Source organism: Manis javanica, chromosome 7 (assembly GCF_040802235.1).
Source record: "Manis javanica isolate MJ-LG chromosome 7, MJ_LKY, whole genome shotgun sequence".
Lineage (NCBI taxonomy): Eukaryota > Metazoa > Chordata > Mammalia > Pholidota > Manidae > Manis > Manis javanica.
This window is the reverse complement of record NC_133162.1, coordinates 5,843,221-5,864,064: the sequence shown is the minus strand read 5'-3', so window position 1 is coordinate 5,864,064 and position 20,844 is coordinate 5,843,221. Positions and strand designations below refer to the sequence as shown.

Sequence of the window (20,844 nt, the reverse complement as noted above, 5' to 3'; positions counted from 1 at the left end):
AACCGTAATAAAGTGAGAACTGTATCTATGGCTTATGAAAACAGAAGAGCCGATGAAAGGAAGGGGGTGAGGAAGGATGTGTGTGGGGGGACCCCACGCAATTGCCCAGTTGAGAGTTTGAAGTGTGTCTCAGCAGGAAAGAGAAACAGGAAGGGCTTTTAAGCCTAAGACAAAAACCCCTGTGTGACATGCTTGCAGTATTCCCTTTCCTTGATAATGCCGCTGCGGGCAAAGACACACCACAGCACGCACGCTTCCTTAGTGAAGACAGATCTCCGTCCTGAATCAAGGTTAATTTTATTGTTGAACAAAGGTTGTGTTGCAGCCCCAATTAAGTGGCTCTGACTGGCAAGAAATGCTAAGCCCACTCAGCACGCCTCAGTCAAGTCCTCTGCATGCCTGCTGTGTGCAGGGCCTGGCAGCAAAAGGCTGTGTCTCCTACAGAGAAAGAGAAGCGTTCACGGGGGCTTCAGCCTGTCCCCACTGGGCGTGGCAGCACACCGCGCCCTCACTCGTAACAACAGCAGCTCAGTTCTTCCTGGGTGGGGCTTGGCATCCAGTTATTCTCCCAACAGAGACGAAGTTCGTTGACTTTGCTAAAGAAAGAAGACTGAATGGGAATGAGCGGAACCAGCACAGGAAAGGGGTCAAGGTCATCTCCTTGTCACTGACTAGGGGACAGAGTTCTAGGATCAATGAAGGAGGGAGAGGGGAGTGTGGCAGGACATGTGTTATTTGGACTTTTTCTTACTGATTCTAGAAGTTCTTTATATATTGAGGATATTAATACTTTGCCTGTTATTATGTGAGGAATGTCTTTCTACCTTATTTATGATGTCTTCTGTGGTACAGTTTCCAGTTCTTACAAAGTCAAATGCATCGACCTTTCTTCCTTTATGAATCTTGTGTACTGCTGAAGGTGGCTTTATTCAAGGTCATGCATATGACAGTCTTTATTTCCTTCTGTTTCTGTGGTCTTACAAGTAGCTCTTTAATCTATCTGGAATCTATTCTTTGGGTGCTGCCAGGTTGGATTCTAACTTTCCCCACAAACTAAAAGCCAGTTGTTCCCCACTGCCTTTTCTCCTTTTCTCACTGATTTGAAATGCAGCCTTGTCACATATGCAATGCCCACATGCGCATGTGGCTCCACTTTGGTATTCCTGGGTTGTTTCACTTTGAGGCAAGCCACCACTTGCCCATTCCAGTGCCAATACCACACCGCTTAGGTCCTACTGTTCCACAACACATTTTGAGGTCAGACAGAGAAAGTTCTCCTTTTCGATTAAGATTAAATTCACATACCATAACATTCACCTTTTAAAAGCACACAGCTGGTATGTTCTAGTGTGTTCACAAGGTGGCGCAGCCATTGCTACCATCTAATTCCAGCACATTGTCATCCCTCCAGGTGGGAGAGGGGTGATCCACACAGAAGGAGAGTATGTGTGAAGACAGTGGGCAACGGGGAGGGATGGGTGGCGGTTTAGGGACAGGGGTTAGTTCTGCTTGGCTGGAAGATTCTAGTGCAGGGGTAAGGTACGCAGGGCACCCTTTCCTGCGTGTGGCAAGGATGTCCTCTTCATGGGACTTAGGAAAGAATGCATGTGGGGCTGTGGTAGGGAGGCCTGCCCAGCCTGCCGCATCAGGCATCTACCCAGGCCCTGGGGGACCCTGGGGCCAGCTTGCCTCTTTAACGTCCATGTGAGATAAGTTTGAAAGGCTCCACAGTCCCCTCTCTCTAGATAGCTCTAGTTTGGTTATTTAAGAGAGGCATGATAACAATTCTCTAAACATGGGGGGATTGTGTAACTGGACTGTAATGCCCTAGAGCATCAGAGGGGTCCTAGTGGGAGATTTCAGTCCTGGGCACCCACCAGGCATGTCAGAGCTGGGACCACTCAGGATGTGATATGATTATTTGGCCCTAGAACAACCAGAATCACTGGGTTTTGACCGTTAACCATCTTTGGGGGTTGTAAACATTACAGAATTTGTTTCATTTGAGAGGAATGTATTGAAATGTTGCTCTAGTCAGTTACATATTGGTTAAAAAATTAAAAAACAAATGGTGACAATAATCTTTATTATTGAAAATTTGAAATTTCAAACTCATTTATTCTCAGTCTCTATTTTCTTACTAGGTTATTTATTAAATGTACTTTCAAATTAAATACCCAGAAATACAAGCCCATTAAAGCCAGAGTTGAATTTGCAGTTCAACAACGAGGTTGAAGCATTGCTTATTAAAGAGGAGGGGGTGGATGTCAGCTCCCCTATACTGGTCCTCACCCACCCCACCTCTCCCCGTCGTTCCGGTGCCAGGAGCTTACTGCTTGGCTCTAAAACTGCTTTTGATTTACCTTCAAGCCCATTCCTCACTTCTGATCACTAAGTTAATCACTTCTTAGATTACTAAGCATAATTACTAGAACCCCACAGTCCGCATTCTCTAACACAAGTATAGTTTCATGAGGTTCTATTTTTTCAATATGATTTATTAAATGTTCAAGCAAATGTGATTTCAATTTTAGAACACAGTCATCATATAAATTCACAAAAGACATATGTGCCACAAGATGTGTCACGTACTTGGTTAGGGAGCTGGAGGGTGGGGAGTGGAACACATGTGCCACCCCCCCAACTCTGTGGGTAGCTGAGGCAGGGAAGCTGTGCAGGCGACATCACCACCTGGGGCCAGCAGTGCCCACTCAGAAACATCTCCAGGGGATTTGCTTCCAAATCCCAGGGCCAGTTACCTCCTGTGGACTGACGCCAGGAGGCAGGAATCCACCAAGTCTTACCGATTCACAAACACTTGGCCCGTTGGGCATGAACATGGCCACAGGCGACTCTCATGCCTAAGGAGGTCTTGTGCCCCAGGGCCTACCGGATCTATTGATCAGACAATTATCCAGGCATACTTTCCCAAACACAGCCCCTGCTTGATTGCCTCGAGAGTATCAAACTACATCTCTCTCCTTATCATGTTCATGTCTGTGAAAATGTTTGCTGAGCCAGCCGTCATCTTTGCCTAGTTCTGTGGATCCCATCCACTCCCCCTCTCCCCACAAAACACAACACAGAAAAGAGTTCCCCAAATGCATAACCACAAAATCACATCTTTTCCTTTACAAAACCTCTAACCATGTATTTTATATACTTACTACTTAACCTAATGCATTTTCCCACTCCAGTAAAATAAATGTTCCTTCTGTTTAATATTACCAATCAAATATACTGGTGGGTAAGAGGAAGACAGAGTAAGAGCGCTTGAGCTTGCAGGTAGTGACCCTCAGCTCCGTGCCCTACGGGAAGGAAAATCAGGCTTCTGTTATCCAGCTCTCCGTGGACTAGAAAGAAAGGAATCTTACATGTGGAACTGCTAACAAAAAAGGCCTGACCTTGTGATCGGAAGCACGGACAGCAGACAAAGTCTGTTAGGCAATAGGCTGAGCAAAAATTATTTCCAACGTTTTCTCCTTGGGAACTTTACATACTTCCCCACTCCCACCCTCAACGTGCCAAACTCTCTTGATTTGAATCACACGGTGTTCTAGCTGGAAGGAAGCTTCAGGCCACTTGAGGCCAGCCTTCCCCTTCAGCTGCCCCTTCCCTGAACAGACGTGGAAACTGAGGCCCTGATGGGTTCAGTGAGTGCCCAGGGTCATGGACTTGGTCAGCGTTAGAGCAGGGACAAAAATCTAGGCCTCTTGGCTCCAGGCCAGACGGCTCCCCCCTGTCTTGCTGCTGTGAACACAGGCCCTCATGATCTCTCTCTCCTAAAACAAAAGCTGCCCCCAAGCCCAGCTCTGGACGCCTGCCTTCTGCAGCACCAGGGAGCCTAGTGATGATGCCATCAGGGAAGCCCAGGAAAGCAAAGGCAACTCCACACTCAGAAAGATCTGCAGATGGGGGGCGGGGAGGAAGGAGGGGAATGTGTAGGTGTGGGTGTGCAATCGTGCGCACATGCACGTGTGTGTGTGAGTGGCCAGTCTGCATTTCGGCATGACGGTGGCCTAGCTTTTGCTCCCTGGTACCTACAGAACCTCAGGCCCCCACCAGCTGCCTGTTTGCCTGAGACAGAAACAAGGTGAGCATGCGTTCAGGCCAAGGAAAGCGTGACCCCGCAGCCTTCTGTGTTTCTACAATGGGCCCATGTTACTCTGGACTCCGACAGTGTGTGGGACAAGGTCACTGGGAAACCAGTCCCTGCACCCTCGCTCCCAGGGCTGTCTCTGCTCCCTGTCCAGCAAGAACCATGTCTGCACGAAAGACTGGAAAGGACCAACCCCACGGGCCACTGACATCACTTTGCTGCGCTGGGATTCTGCCTTGGAGAGCACAGGCCTCAGAAACCCTGTTTCTATTCTTGGGGACCAATGGGCAAACTGGCCCTGGAAACAGCGTGTCTGCGGTTGTGAGTGGACCCGGTCACTCCTGAGGCGGGAGTCTTGGTGTTTGAGAGGCAGAGCCTCAGCTTCTAATCTGTAAGATGGGATAGACACGTACTGCCTAGAGCTTTAGGGATCAAATCAACATTAGATGAGGAAGCAATTTCTAAAATATAAGGCATGGTAACAGCTAGAATATGAAGATAGGCATTTTAAATCCATCATGCTGTAAACTCTACTGCCTACCTGCCTCTTCTTCTCTGCACTGAACTCAAGCTCAATGTATATTTGCTGAATGAATGAATGAATGTGTGTGAGTGAACTGGACCCATTGGAGAGAAAAGAGGGTGATTTTCTTATATTCCCTCAACTGGTTCCTAACTCCCAGCTCCAGTTCATCTCAGATGCTGTGTGGGCCTTTGTGAAGATCTGTGAAAATGGGCAGGAGGGGCCTGGCAGGGGCTGGAAGAGCTAAGGGTGCTAGTTCCTGGGGACACGCATGCCTGAAGAACTCAGTTCTCTGCACGGCTCTCCACCTTCCCTTTCTCATTCTATTCTCGTGGTACACGAGGGACTTCAGGAGCAACACGTGGTCCAGGGTGGTTACAAGTCGTTGAGAACTGATCGTCAAAACAGCAGTGGCTACGCAGGCTCACTTTTCTAAAAGCCCAACTTTATGCCAGGCTCAGTGTCTGTTTCATGTTCATGTTCACGGCTGGTTAAACGTGCCAGCTGGGATTTAAACCTGGGCAGTCCGCCTCTGTGGTTCTGAGCCTAACCTACAGACAGAAGAACGATCGCAGAGCCTCCCTTTTCTTGACAAATTCAGAGAAGGAAAGTCACCCAAACCTGCAGTCCCTCTGGGAACTCATGCCAGATTCCGCATGGATTTGGCTCTGCCAGCGTTCGGCTCCTGAAGCATCCCTGTCTCGGGCACATCATGGCATCTGTGGTCTGCATGTCCCCTGAGGACAGGAACTGAGTCCTCCTCCCTTCTGCCACAGTGCACTGGACTTCTACTGACCGCAGTTCAGTGGGGCTTCAGAGCAACACACCTGGCAAATTCCCAGAGGGTTGCTTGGCCTGTCCTCTCCCCATATTCCAGGACTGCAGGTCAGCAGAATCTCCTGTGCTACACCTTGTTACAGTTTTATAGACCAATTCCATTACAACAAACACCCAAACCAGGAACATGTAACAGTTTGTTTCAAGTGAATCAGAGGCAGGGCACCATAGTGACGGGGAGTCCGATTCTAGAGTCAGACTATGTGGGTTTGAGTCCTCTTAGCTGTGGGCTTGGCCTGGTTACTTATTCCCTGTCTATCTCAGATTCCTCATCTGGGTATAAAAATAGCAAGAACCAATTTATTGTGAGGATCAAACAACAAAATGTATGAAAAGCACTTTGCACAATGACTTGCATATTGTGGATGCTTACTTCATGTTGGCTGTCACATTGGGCACTGAGCAAATACGTGATGTTAAATGAGCATAATATGAATGAATGAATGAATGCATTAAAAGGTAGGGCATGTCACCACTGTGGAATGTGAATACCGGTCTAAGAAACTTGATTGAAGGGGCATAGGGAAGCTACTGATAATTTGGGAGGATCAAAATAAAGTGCAACAGGGAAAGGCATAATAGAAAGATGTTCTAGAAGGTTCATTTAGGCAGGGCTGGGCACTGGATTAAGTCCAGGTGATACTGCAAGTGGGAGAAAATGCTTGGTGGGCATGGCACCTTCCAGTTAAGAAGAAAGGAGGACTGGGCTGGAGCAGTAGAAGTGTCAGGGGATAAGGATTGGGGGTGAGCTGCTGGGCAGGCGGGAAGCCACATAGCAGACGGAGGGGGCCCAGTGCCTCCATTGGTGAAAGACAGAGCAGCCTTCTGAGAGAGAGGCAAGCCTGGAAGGCCTGATTAATTAGATGTGTGCAGAGTACAGTGATGGTAGGAAAATTAATTCCATTCAAAATCACTTTTTAAGAATGTGACAATGGGCCTTGCTTACACCTGGTACCCTTAGGGGATGTGATCTCTGACTTCCGTCCTACCTCCAGAACCATCTTCTCACACTTTTCAGATGTTGTCTAACTGTAATGGAATGCGGTTGACTCCCTAATGTCCATCTACCCTGACACATTCAGTCCAAGCTGATTACAGAAGATTCTATTCCTTTTTGATAGGAAACATTTGCCATGGAAATGGATGGACTGTCATCCAAACAACACTTGTGGCCAAATACTGGATTCCATACCTATCTGACAGACAGCCTCAGTTAACACTGACTGGTCCCCTATTGACATCTGTCATAGCAAATGTTTTCATAAGTTTTTTCAATGACACACATACCACAGAGGAAACTTTTCTGCGTCTCGCTCATGTGCATGAGGCCAGAGCTTTTCCCTTCCTGCACCCCCACACCCTGGCCTCTGCAGCCATGTTTTCCCATCTGGCCTTCAGGCTCCTCCACAAGAGCCCCCTGACTGATCTCGCTGAACCCCTGCTCTTGCTGCCTCCGAGTATCTCTTTATGCTGCAGGCAGTGGGGTCTTTCGAAGCCCGTACCTGGTCATGACAGCCCCTTGGCTGAGACCTTTTGATAGCTCCCTAATATTCCTCAATGACAACCAAATGCATCACTGTGGCCTCCAAGTCCTGCACACTCTTAATTTTTAAACACTGTCACCTTTTAAATACTGCCCCACCTCCACATAAAACTTGGTATCAGCCCAAACTGTCCTTGCCTTGCCCTGGTTCATGCCAACTCAACCTTCAGATCTTGGCGCACATGTTTCTTCCTCCATGAAGCCTTCCATGATCTCTTAGAACAGATGAGGCCCCTCAGCCTTTCCTTCAGTGTATTTATGATAAATTCTAATTAGGGTTGGGATTCTTGGGACAATGTCAGGCTCCTCCCTTCAGCCCTGCGTGGGACCCATTGTCTGTATTTAATCCCTGCTGTACTCTGTGGCAGTACTCCACTAACATGGGTGCAACAGGCATCACCACCTGGGGTTTCTACCGAAGCACCAATGATGGGTTTTAGGAGACTTTCTGGAGGGCTGTTCTGGTCTGTCCCGGAGTTGTCTTTTGGGATGTAAATAGCATAGATGTCATGTGCATTGTCTCCCAAAGGCCTTATTAAAAATGACAGTATAAAACATAATTTTCCCTTAGATGTGGCCAGTGAAGGCTAAAGCCACAAATATTTCATCCTGTTAGGACAAGAGAGAGATAAAAGACGGGCAATCAATCCCCAAATTAAAATCAGCCACTACTCTGCTTGTCAACCAGCTTACACTGACGGTTGAAATATTACAAAGTAAGGACACGACAGCCAAAAAGCAGTTCTTATGTTATATATAATCTTAAAGTCAGGAGACTTCATTGTGGGCTGACTGTAGAGGATAAGGAGGTGAGTCAGCACATTGCTTTTTGTTTTCCAGCCTGATTCGATAAAAGGAAAGCCCCTAAAGCGGCATCTGCCTCCTCACCATCCGGCCATACGGGGTCTTGGGTGCCCCTTAAGGGGTTTCTGCTGGAAGGGCCGGCTGTCTGGGGCTGCGGGGCTTTTTTAATGAGCAAGACTATTCCCTCCTTATCTTTACAGTAACATAGCTGACGTCTCAGAACGCACTCAGAGGAACGGGGGAAGGTAGATTCTGGATTATGAGATAAATCATTATTTTTCTAATTGTAAAAGCAATACATGCGTGTTGTTTGTGGAGGCTCGGGGGTGCCAGTGATCCCATCCTCCAGTTACACCGCTGAGTGAAGACAGATTCACAGTTAGATGAAGATCAAAACACACTATGAGCTTAACTGCCTCCACAAAGGAGGCTCCTGGCATATTCTGTTAGAGGGTACAACTCAGGCCTAGGTGGACGTGCGACTACCTGCAATTTTCAGTCCTCACCCCCAGCCCTGCTTTGCTGGCCAAGCCTGGGAACCCGTCCCGGTGGGGCTGGTGCTGCGGAACACTGCTGCTGAGAATGCTCCGCACAGGGAGGCGCCCTCCACAACTGCGGCAGGGCGGCGAGGCCTGTCTCATGGCCCATCCAAGGCAAGGGCTCCACCACCGTCCCAGGCAGCAGGGACCCCGCGCTGTCGGGCCTGCCTCCTCCTACCTCTGCTCCCCAGAAAGGCACTTCCGTGGAGAACAACACGGCAGTGAGCAGAAGGGTGGGGCAGACGTTCCCTGCCTATACAGTTACCTCGTGGACAACTGGGGAGAAAGAAAAACATAAGTCCTCTCCCCATACATACAACAATCGTATAAATAGAAAAACAGTCTCCAACCACACAGAGTCACTGCCGTGCACATTCTGGCACCCTGCCAACCAGGCAGTTTTCTAAGGCCCTGTATTTGTAGCCTTGGGCCCCGGCAGTCCAAGTCCAAAACAGACTTGGCAGCTGTTGGACGCTAGTTTTATCTAGTCCCCCTGTTTCTTCTTCTTTCTCATCACATTTTTCTTCCCAAATGAAGAAAAAAATATGAAAAATACCTACGAAAGGAAAATCAGTACGGGAGATTGAAACAGAAAACACCAAATGGTTAAAATAACTCTGGAAGCATATCTAACAGTCTGGAAATGTCCTGATTAGACGAGTACCATTCGTCACCATATAAAACAGATATTTGGAGGACTCAGGCCTATTGTCACAGGACTTCTAGGATCCCCCTTTCTGTTTCTATTTGGAACAACAATTTACACTGTGAGGACAGCCTTAGTGCTAACTCTAACAGCATATTTTTAAAGTGATCATCAGAGGAGAAAAACATAGAGTCAAGCATGGGTCACGACACCAACTGCTGGTTACACCGGAGACTGATTCTCGGATGCGCATGTTGGCCTCTGTCTTCCTCCTGTACTCGGGTGAATATATCCAACTGCCCACTGAACACCTATATTGGCCGTCCCTCCGCAAACGCAACAGGGACAAACCTGGACTCATTGTCCCTTCCGCCTTCCAAAACCAACAACTGTTCGTTAATAGTGCCAGTTAGAAAAAATGCCCACTTGACGGCCTGGGCAGAAGGGGGAGCCCTGTGGGCGACACCTCCTTCGTCTACCAGCACCAGATCTTGTCTCTTCTGCCTCCTCATCTCTCCTGAATCTGGCCAGTTCCACTGAAAAACCTACTTCCGTAGGCAAAACCTTCATCAACTACATGAAGCCCCTCACAGATCTTCTTGCCTTCTGCCTACCAACATTCCTACCAATCTTTCTTCCATTCTGCCATCAGAGACACATTCAAAAGCGTAGAACTGAATATGCCATTGCCCTGCATGAAAGCTTTCTATGGCTTCCAGTATTCAGTAAGGTAAAGTCCAAACTCCTTAGCATTTACTGAAGGATTTCATCCCAACCTTCCTCTTCTTTACCCATTTTTAAAGACCTAGATTAAATATCACTTCCCCAGTGAAATGGCCTCCAATTGTTGCCCGGCAGCTGTGTCTGGGGGGCGGGGGTCTCTCCTGGAGCACCAGGTGAAACCTTAACCAGGATGGGGGAGGGTTCACGACTTTGAGTGAGAAAGAATTGTCGAGCAGTCAGGAAGAGGGTAGGTGAGGAAGGAATTCATCCAAGTGAGAGTAGTACTGAATGGCCGCTGCCTCGCAGGCAGCGGAGAACAAGGAAGTTGAAGCTGGACAGAAAGAGTGAAGACTTGCGCTGAAGTCTAGAAAAGAGAATGAAATAATGAGGTAATAAAGACGCTTACGGCTGGAAAAGTGCAAGGAAACAGAACACAATTAAGTTGAGAAAGCTTATTGAAAAGTACCCACTTAAAGACAGGAAAGTGTGGGCATCCTCAGAAAGGAGGTGTGCTGAAAGGCTGGGGTTTTCCTCTTTTATGTGACAAAGGAGGGGGGGTTACAGACTTGTAAAGTAGTCTCAAAATCCTCATCTCCAGTGAGACATTATGTCTCTTCTCTTCTATTATCAGTCCTCCAGGTAATTCTACAAAATTAACACAAGAAATTGGTCGGTGCCTCTCAGGATAGTAGCTTCCCTTTGGGAGCATATCAATTAAGACCGCCCTCCCTGACCCCAAAGTGGGTTGAGATATTGTCTATTTACTAAAGAATATGTTAGGAATCTTACCTCCTAATTTCCTGATTTTTAAAATGGATTGTATATCTTTAAGGTGGAATCCTTCCTGTTTTTACTATATTGTTTGTATCTTGGCTTTTTGGAAAATTAATCACGATGCTTGTATCCAGCCCCTGCCCCAAATCACAATGAGTTAAACTGACCAGGGCCTCTCACATGTTCCGATGGTATCTTGTATATACCTCTTATTGTGGCATTACATTAAAATATAGCTATTTTTGTTTTTAAAATGTCCTGCCTCTCAAGCAGAAATTATATGCCCCCAAGAATATATTTTATTCAACCTGTATCCTCATAGTCTAACACTGCCTCTACACAGAAGGTGATTAATAACTATTTGCTGATGAATGAATGAATGGATACTTAAGGGCGTCAGCTAAGATGCTGCAATGGCTAACTGAATTTTTTAAAAACCTAGTATATGCAAGTTACTGTGATGCTCTATGGGGGCAGAAAGGAGATTAACACCCCCCCCCCCCCACCAACAAGAGCACTTATAAGCTACATAATAAATAATATAGATTATACTTAAAGAAATGTCAATTATAATAGTATTTTCCATCTGAAGATAATAGACTGAATTATATTGTTAGATATGCTAATGTTGAACTATCTTTGCATTCCTCTAATAAGTACCATTTGGTCATAATATATTTTTAAAAATATGTGCTGGATATGATTCATAACATTTTATTTAGGATTTTTTCAACTATGTTCATAACTGAAACTAGTCTATAGTATTTGTTTTGTGGATTCTTTTTTTTGATTCAGGTAGTTCCTCTTTCCTCCCTTAACATTTTTTTTTTAAATCTCAGAAACCATTTGTTCTTTGTAGGTTTGGTAAAAAACTCACCTGACAAAATCATTTGGATTTGATGCGCTTTTTCTGGTTGGATTTAAAAAATACTATTATTGACTTCATTTCCTTATATAGTTTTATTTAAATTTTTATATATCACCTTCAACCAGTGTTAGTAATTTACATTTTTAAGAAAATAGTTTTTTGTTCATAATATTCTTGTAATTTAAAAAAATCTCTATATAGGAATAGTTACATTGCTCTTTGTATTGCTACTATTGTTTACCTGGGAATTCTTTTTTTTTTCTTGATTTGTGTTTTGTTCATTTTATTAATATTTTCAAAGAGCCAGCCTTTGGTTTAATTGATTCTATCAATTTTTTGGTCTTCCTTTTCATTAATTTCTTCTAATTTTTCAAAGTCTTCGTTTCTAAGAGAGGTATATTTAAATCTTCCTGTTTGGTTGTGCATTTGTCAATCATTGTAATTCTTCTGATTACTGCTTTATATATCGTGAGACTATTTTATTGGTGCATATAGGTTCACAATTCTTTTAATGTCCTTTTGAATTATTCCTTTTATCATTAAGTAATTGCCCCCTTTATGCCTACTAATACATATTTTTACCTTAAGATCTAGCTTGCTCTGATATTAGTACTACTATGGTAGCTTTCTTTGGGTTAAGATTTGTCTACTGTATCTTTTTCTGTTCCTATCATAACCATTGTGTATTTTGAGTGTGAATCTTATAAAAATTTGTAGCTGAATATTAAATGTTAAGCAGATAATCTGTTCTTACTTTAACAAACAGATTTGACATAGGGCAGGGACATGAAACAAGCATCATAATTAACTTTGCCTACCTATGATGAAAAATGCCAAGATATACACAGTATAGTAAGAGCAGAAAAGACTCCATCTTAAGGCCAAGATTCCGTTTTTAAAAGTACAGATTGAGAAGTAAGATTCCTAACATATTCTCTGGCAATCAGACAATAGCCTACCCAACATTAAGGCAGGGTTAAGCAGTCTTAATTGATATGTTCCCTGTGCTTGAAAGTAACCACTATCCTAGAGAAGAACAGGATCAATAAATTCTTTGTGTTAAGTTTATCTTACAGAATTTTCTAGAAGACTGACTACAGATTAGGACATAATGTCCTTCACTAGAGAGAGACATCATTGTTAGGCTGGAGGAAGGAAAAACAAGGACATGCAAACAGAACAGAGAGTTGCCATAGGGGGAGAACAGACCAGACCCCAAGGTCCGTGCCTTACATGGAAAGGGGACAGCTCTCCCTGAATTCCATCCTGATGTGCCAACTGGGACCCGGATGTCAGCCTCCTCCCTCTTGGAAAGAAAAAAGTTTCTAGTTGACTATTATGTCACCTTTAGCCAATCATACCTCTCCACGCCCCCTAGGACAGCTTGCCCACTCCTCCCTCTCCTAATCCCTTATAAGCCCCCCACCTCCTCAACCGGGGGTGACTTCTCTGGCCTCTGACAAGAAGGCCACAGAACCTCACCCGGGGGTATTTAAATAAATTACCTGGCCATTTGTTGCCTGTCTTTGCCTTCTTATTCCGGCTACAATTTATCTTACAATCATGAGACCACAAGTCAAGCCTACACCCAGCAATCCCTGCCCCACTGCCCTCTTCCCCTTTCTTGAAAGACTTTAAAGAGGGAACCCCCAGCCTTTCAGCCCGCCTCCTCTCTGAAGACGCCCTCACTTTCCTTTCTTTAAGTGAGTACTTAAAAATAAAGCCTTCTCTCTGCTCAAACTATTGCATTTTATCTCTTTGCTTTTTTATTTCATTGCCAAGTCTTCCTTCTGTCTCCGCTTTACTCCTGGTAAGTAGGGAAGAGCTGCTGAGAGCTCTGATTTAGGCCTGCAAGTTCCTGTCACCTGCGTGACCCGGACGGAACTATAGCTGCACCATCGCCTCTTAGTAAGTAGCCTGCCTAAAAACTTCCTTTCTTTGAGAAGTTCTCAGAACATAATCTCACTCTATCCCATGCTCTGCAGCTCCTCCAAATCCTAAAGTAGTAGATGCTAGTCCTCACACCACGCAGATCCAAGCAGTGACCCTAGCTTCGGGGGTTGGTAAGAGAATCTGCACTAGGCTGAGAAAGAGTTCAGCGAACTTTCCGTCTTTCCCTCTGTACTTTCACGTTCTCAGCTGCCTGCAAGGCTGCTGCCAGTCCCTGGTACTCAGACTTCAGTGAACTCCTTCCTTGCCCGTACTCCTCTGACCTGCTCGAGAATTCTTTCTTCTTGTCCAGAGTCAAAAACCCTCTCCTGTCCACGCTGAAGTTTCACCTACTGCGCAGAGAACTTCCTCAGATGCAGCTGCTCAGCAACAGATTCAACCTATTTACATATAATTAGATTAATGTGCTGATACATTTGTATCTTACTTTGATGTGTTTCATATTTACTCTTCTTCTCTTGAAAACTCCTTTCTTTCCTGCCCCCTACTAGGTTGATATACTATTTTTGCTCACCCTCTGTTATTTGGAGTTATACATTCTGCTTTTCTATTTTTTTCATGGTTGTACTTAAATTTACAAGGCACATACTTTACTTATTAAAATATAAATACAATCAGCATTTTTATTATCCTCTAGTACAACAAATTCTTAAACTGTTTTGAATCTACTTACCTTGTTTTAAAACATCCAAATTCAGGCATCACTGTTGTGATTATTATTTTAAATAGCTTGTTCAGACGTACTCCCATGCAATTATTTTGTGTACTATTACCTCTGACATCCTTCCCTGCCCCTTGTGTTCAATTTCCTTCTTACTAAGGTGTTTGGTAGTTTTCCTGCCGTAGATAGTCTCTGTTAGAATCTGAGAGTAGTAAATCCTCTTGTTTTTGTGTGAAAATGTATTTCACTCTCATTTTTGTAAAATAGTTTGGGTACAGAATTGAAGCTGACAATGATTTCCCCTCAGCTCTGTGAAGTTTTAATTCCATAGCTACTAACGAGAAGTCAGTTGTTGGCTTGCTATTTAGTACAAATCTCTCTTTTCTCTCTGGTGGCTTTAAGATTTTATCTTTGGTGTTCTGCAATTTTACTACAAGCCCTCCTGGAGTGGGTTTATTTTTCCTTCTTCCTGCCTGGGACTCAGGTCTTTCTTAGATTTAGAATCATTCTCATCACACTCTGTTTAAATATTGCTTCTTTCCTAAGTTTTCCCCTGTATTTTCACTCTTGAATTTCTATTAGGTCTATTCTGTTCTCTTTAAAATATTTAATGTTTTTTCTGTTTTTCTTTCTTTTTTTTTTTTCAATTACCTCATACTCCGGAAGGTGTTAATTCTATTATTTCTCTTGTATGCTGACCCTCACTTATCTGGTCTTTCTTCCTCGTGTGTTTTGTAATTTTGATTTGGGGCTCACCTTTAATATTTTTATTATTCTTTGTTTTCTGCATGGGCATCTCACGTAATCCGGGCTGTATAAATATTCCTGTAGAACTACTTTGGGTCGCCTTCAGCTTGGCACCGTGGGACCACAGGTTGCTGATCTGGGATAGGTTTTGAGGTTAATATACTGCCTGGGATTGCATTCCTGTGCAGGTATTAGAAACCTGAACACCCGTCTACCCCATTCCAAATTCATGCGTAAGAGGCGAGCTGGGGTTGCCATTTCTCTATTTTTTTATGAAATCTTTCCTCAGTCCAGGATATCTGAAGACAATCCTCTCTGTTGCCCCCTTCTTTAGACTAGGGATTTTTTGGGTCCCTTTTTCACAGGGGAAGCAGTTTCTGGGGGCCAAAGTTTTGGGGGTTCTCCATTGTGGATGCCCACCGCTCTTGTCCCCACCCCTGAGAAAATACAATGCACTTACAAGTGCAATGCTTTCCTCTAAGCTTCTTCTTTTTAAAACAAATGTCCATAGCTCTTTAGAACAAGCACCTTTCCTGGTCCTCAGAGGGCAGCAACTCTTTTAACCCCTCTAGTCACATGTGCGGCCAAGCAGAGTCAGCATTTTGTTCAAGGAACAAATAAAATTAACATCCAGTCCAAGTTACATATAAAAATTCAAATACCAGGAAAGCTGGCTGAGAGGTGCTACTGTCATACCACAGTGATAATCACGATACAGAATTAAACTCACATGGCAGATACATTCATAATAGCAGGTTAAGCAGAGTCAGACTTCCTCTGGGTTTCTTTATTTGAAAGTTTAAGTCGGCCAAGTTCAGCCCAGGGCTGACTGCTCTCCGAGGCATCTCTCTCTCCCTTTGGCTGGGTTTCCTAGACAGGATTTGCCATGGAGCATCCTGCCGTTGCTGGGGTTTCACCGTCAGCCCGCCATAAAGCCTTATCCCAGGACTGTCCTGACGTCCCTGCCTTGACTGTCTTCCTGGGGCTAGGATGGAATGCCAGTGCCCGCATGCCAGGTGACGTGCAGGCATTCCTGGGGCCTGAGTGAAGGATCTGGGCAGGCGACTTTGCTTGGGATAAAACAGCCACAAAGCATAAGCACAGATCTGACTGCAGAGCGTCATGGCAGTGCAAACATGCAGGACTCACCGTGTGATTTCGAGTGAGGGAGACGTCAGTGCCATCTTGCAGGTAGTGGGTTTCTGTGAAACCGCTAGCAATGAGACCGCTGTGGAAAAATACAAGTGACATGAAAAGATGGGAACAGAATTAGAGAATCACATCGACATGCTGCTTGTGCATGTCTAGGCCACAGGGCAGCCAGGGTCGGAAGCCTCCTTATTTCACAGGTGACCCAGTGCGGCTCCCAGAGGGGCTTCCACCTATTCAGGTTACCCAGGGAGTGGGGAAGGGACACGGGCAAGTGACATCCAGGCGTGGTGCTTTGAAGAGCATGTGGAGCCCCCCTCACGCCCTCCGTCCTCGTTCCTGCTACCTTCAGGTGTGTGCCCGCACTGATGCTCACACACAGGCACAGCACACGCATGCTGGAATGCTCGCACATGCATACACATGCGCATTCTCTTACAAGTCGTATGTGGGGGAGCTGCCTGCCTGGAGTCACAGGGCTACCCTATCTGGAATCAACGGGAAAGCCGCCTGCTGGAAAGTAATCCTGGATCCCCACTACTGCCCCCCCAGGTTCTCCCACAGGTGAGAGGACCAGCTGTTGACATCAGAATGTCAAGGAGAGTTTCAGGCAACAATGCTGTGTTAAAAGCAGGAGGCGAAGAAAAATGGTTTTGGACACACCCGAAATACTGAATGTCTAAGACGACTGAAAGAGGAGAAAATCCCTTATTTATCCTAACCAACATTGTATGCAGTCTACTAGATCTTTGTTGATGACAATCAAGCATGGATCTCTTCAGGTTTTAAATGATCTCGCAATTTCTTTTGTGATATACACTATTTTATCCCTGTCGGAGTAACTGCAACAAGTATTTTCCCGTGCATGTACTGCATGCTGGGTGCTATACAAGCTGCTGGAACGCCAAGGTCAATAGGGCACTGCAGCCCGCTGGGAGGTGGAGGAAACACAGCCCGGTGTGGGAAGGGGTGTCACAGAGGTAGGGAGGGCAAACAGGAGCATGGCTGGGGGCTTAGGCCGTTTTGTTCTGCTGGGGGGGCTCTCCTTCCCACCCAGATCTGGCCTGGGACTTGAGCTACAAACACCAGTCTCCCCTAAGCATGCTCTGGGCTGGGGTCTGGGGAAGAGGTCTCCTTCCTCTTTGCTCTGAGAGCCCCGAGAACATACTCCCAGGGCTTCCCTCAGCCTGGCCCTCCGCTATGGAGGGCGCCGCCCAGGGAAGACGCAGCCTGTGCTCCGCTGCGACAAAGGGCCGATGGGGAGGCCTTCCAGGTGCCCGGGGCTGACTTTGCCTCAATAAACCCTCTTCTGCTTTGGCTGGTTTGGGTGGAGTTTTGCAACCAGAGTCCTGGTAAATATGCAGGGAAGAATAGAAGCGGGCATGCTGGAAATGTATCGGGTGAGAAACGCTTTCCTCCCAGTCAGATTCCTTTAGACCTTCCCCTGGCCAAGTCCAGAACTGAGAGTATTCTCCCCCATTTGATGCGGATTTTGATATATTAGGATATGCCTGGTTTAAATCAGGTCCTTACAAAGGGTCTGAGTTGTGCTGTATTTAACGGCAAGTGTTTGAGAAGAGTGTGCCAAAAATATGAAACACAGAAAATCTCTCACACGCGCTGACAAGGCGCACGATTCTCCCGCACCCCCACTTCTGACTCTGCTCACGAGGGCGCAGACCGCGCTGGAGGAGGCCAACCCCTCTCTTGGCCTGGTCTCAAACCCCCGACTCGTACGTGTCCCTCCTTTGAGCTGTCACATCCCCCAGGCAGGCTCACTGCCAGGGGACCGCAGCTCTGCTGGGATAGGCGGGGCAGAGGCAGGGAGGTGGGCAGGGGCAGGTGGGGGAGGCCACGAGGCCCAGGAGGAGGGCTTGGGAGCCGGAGACGGCGAATGCCCTTCACAGGGCAGAGAGCTCCAGGGAGGCGTGGGGGGCTGGTGGCCTGGACAGGGCAGCAGCAGGGGTGGGCCAAGACAGACCAGATGGGACAGGGACAGTCCACAAATCTTTCCAGAGGGTGGTTGCGGAGGGAAGCGGCAGGATGGGACGCAGTGCCAAAGGCGGGGATGTGCGGGCTGTGGCGCGTCTAAAGGGACAGGCTGCAGAAAAGGGGACAAAGTGACAGAGGAGCAGCAGATCGATGCCGCAAGGAGGAGCCGGGAGCCACCAACCGGGCAGGTAGGACCTCTAACTGCCTCAGTGTTCTTGGGGAGGAAGAGGGCTTGGTCAGCTTCACGATCACAGAGGGAGGAGAAAAAGAAAATTTAATATAATTCAAATTCATATAATTGCTTATATTATTTATTATTCATTAGTAATTATTTTACTTATCTCGTATCTTGTGAATAGTTTAGTAATCCCATTCTTAACAATGCTGGACTCTAATTTCGAACGGACAAGGTATCTGAATGCTCAGAGGAGGAACACGTGCTTTCTAACTGAAGTCCAGTCCACATGGAGGTCCAGGGAGCAGGCCTGCTTCACGCTGGAGAGATGCAGAAAATCTGCCGGGAGAGCAAGGCTTTGGAGGAGGTGAGCCCTTGGTAGATGACCAACTTGTGACCCAAAGGAGGTTTGGGGTTTTGCAGCAGTAACATGAATTACCAGCTTGTAAAATGTGACTCAGGAAGAAACACAAAGACCTGTGAATATTTCTGCCTCCAAAAACCTACTGCTTTTCATTGTTGTCCCCATGACACTTAAATGGAAATACCATTGCATATTTTGAGCTCTGGAGAGTTCTTGAACACTATCGTATGTTCCTGTGGTTGCAAGGGGGTGACACCAGGGCTCCGGAGTTTAGCCTGAGCATGTCCCCATGCAGTCAAGACACTGCTGCTGCGTGCCTCTTGTCCTACTCCGAGCCTGGAGAAGGAGCTCGGTGCAGTAGCAGCTCTGTGCAGGTGTGACAGGTGTTACAGAGACTGGGGTAGAGACGGAGGACAGCCAGGCGCCGGGGCCCCCGAGGCATCCCCAGCCCTCAGCCCCATGACTCCAGTGCCCCCAGGGCGGCTCCGCACCTGGGTGCCCATGGTCCACCTGCTGTGTCACAGGATGCATCCCATCTCTGGTCCTTTTGTCTCAGTGCCAGTCATCTGCCCCAGGGTTCCTCAGGCTGTGAAGAGCCTGGGGAAGTGGCAGAGGGTGCAGGTCCCACCCCAGGGTCCAGACATCCCCTGTGTAAATGCCTCCCCACTGCACTTGGAGGAAATCCCAGCGTCTTCCACTGTCTCCCAGGTGCATACAGCCTCACCTTCCCAGCGCTGCTTCCCTGTGGCTTACTCCTCCCTGGCCAACACTGTCTCTGGCTCATTCTAGAACATTCCACACCCCACCCCACTTAGGGTCTTGTATATCTTTGCCGTGCCTGGAACGTTCTCCACGTGGCTTTTCATGGGGCTGGCTCCCTTTCATTGTTCAGACAGTAATTTAAATGTCGCTGCAAGGGGGCCTTCTCCGACCTTCTCACTTAAAGGTGCCTCTGTCAGTGTGCCCCACACCACAGAACCCCCTCGGCTTCCTGTTTCATTCATACACCCCTTTGCTTACTTGTGTGTATCCCCCTCAAGGACACCAGCACAGTGGGGCTCGTTGGCCCCAGACCAGGCACCGTGCTAACACCTTAACTGTATTTCGTGTAATCCTCATAGCATCTAGCATCTGGCTCTGTGAGACAGATACTATTTTTATCCCAATTTAAACAGGGAATCCAAGACACAGGAAGGTTAAGGGGACCACCCAAGGTCACGGGTATGGCAGCCCCCAGGGGTTCAGCTCCGGAACTTGCACTCTTAGCCGCTGTGTGCCGCTGTCTTTACAAGCTGGTCACAAGTTGGTTACTGAGTGCCTGCTGCAGGCGCTGGGCTAAGCGCTGGATACGTATGTGCTGAGTGGATGGATGGACGGAGGGGTGGACGGATGGATGGATGGATGGACGGACAGACGGACAGACGGACGGGTGGATGGATGACTGTACTTGGGGAGAATGTTGCCAGCACATTCTCTTTTCATCTAGGGCCATCCCCTCCCAGCCCTAGGAAGTATATGTCCTGTATCCTTCTTAGGTGCAAGGACTTGCCAAAGAGACATGGGAAAAACTGAGAAGGCACTCGGTTGAGGCTTTCCAAAATGTAAGTTTAAGAGGGGCTGGGAGTCAAAGGTCCTTGGAGAAAACTGAGAGAGGTGGGTAGACAATGACTATGTTGGAAACGTGACAGCAATGGACTCGTTTCCTTTAATTTCCCCAAGGAGAAAATCCAATTAGATGAATTCTGGATGTCAGCAAATGGAAACAGAAGATGAATGCATAATTCCACAAAACATTATTTTTCTCTGCTTGTTAGATTAGCCGATCTAACAAAGGAATTCTGTTCTTCCCTATACCAGAAAATAAAATGCCAGGAGTTGATTTTGCTGTTTTCTATTTGTTTTGCTGTTAAGAGTGACACCTCAAAACTCTCTCATTTAATCCATGTTTATTGCACTGGACATTGGGAATAAGACACTCTAAGAGCTCACCGTCTGGTGAAGGGCAGACCCAAAGAGGGCTCTGTCACCAGCTGTCCATGACAGCAACTTCCCAAAGCACTGTGGGAGCTCAAGGAAAGGCTCCTAACCCAGTCTGGGGTGGGTGGGACCCAATGAGTCACTAAAGGTGGGGGAGGAGGAGACAGGTGACAGGCAAGTAGTGAGGTGAGAGATGGGGGGTGGGGAGGGGAAGAGAACTCTCCAGATAGAGGTAACTCCATTCTCAAATGCATGGAGGGTACAGAAACAACATGTTAGTGGAGGACAGGTGCAGAGAGGTGAAGCTACGTGGAGATCCCAGCCTTCAGGGTGTTAAGTTCGAGGCAGGGAGACATGCTGGTGCTCAGACAGGCAGGTTGGGGACCAACCCTACTGATGGGCGAGTATCACTGCGTTTGCCCACACAGTGGGGAGTCGTTAAGTGTGCCAATACCTGAGCAGATACAAGGTCT

The 20,844-nt window shown here is 46.8% G+C and overlaps 1 protein-coding gene across 4 annotated transcripts in view; it reads right to left on the bottom strand.

Moving 5' to 3' along the window:
- ADAM12 (ADAM metallopeptidase domain 12) overlaps positions 1-20,844 on the bottom strand; it is a 328,481-nt gene that overhangs the window by 111,885 nt on the left and 195,752 nt on the right. For all 4 annotated transcript variants that reach the window (XR_012132960.1, XR_012132961.1, XR_012132959.1 and 1 more), the window contains exon 4: positions 15,864-15,942. Coding sequence is in view for 1 of the 4 variants with exons in the window: in XM_037011665.2 (XP_036867560.2) it covers positions 15,864-15,942 (79 nt within the window). In the remaining 3 variants the exon portion in view is untranslated. The remainder of the gene's footprint in view (positions 1-15,863; positions 15,943-20,844) is intronic.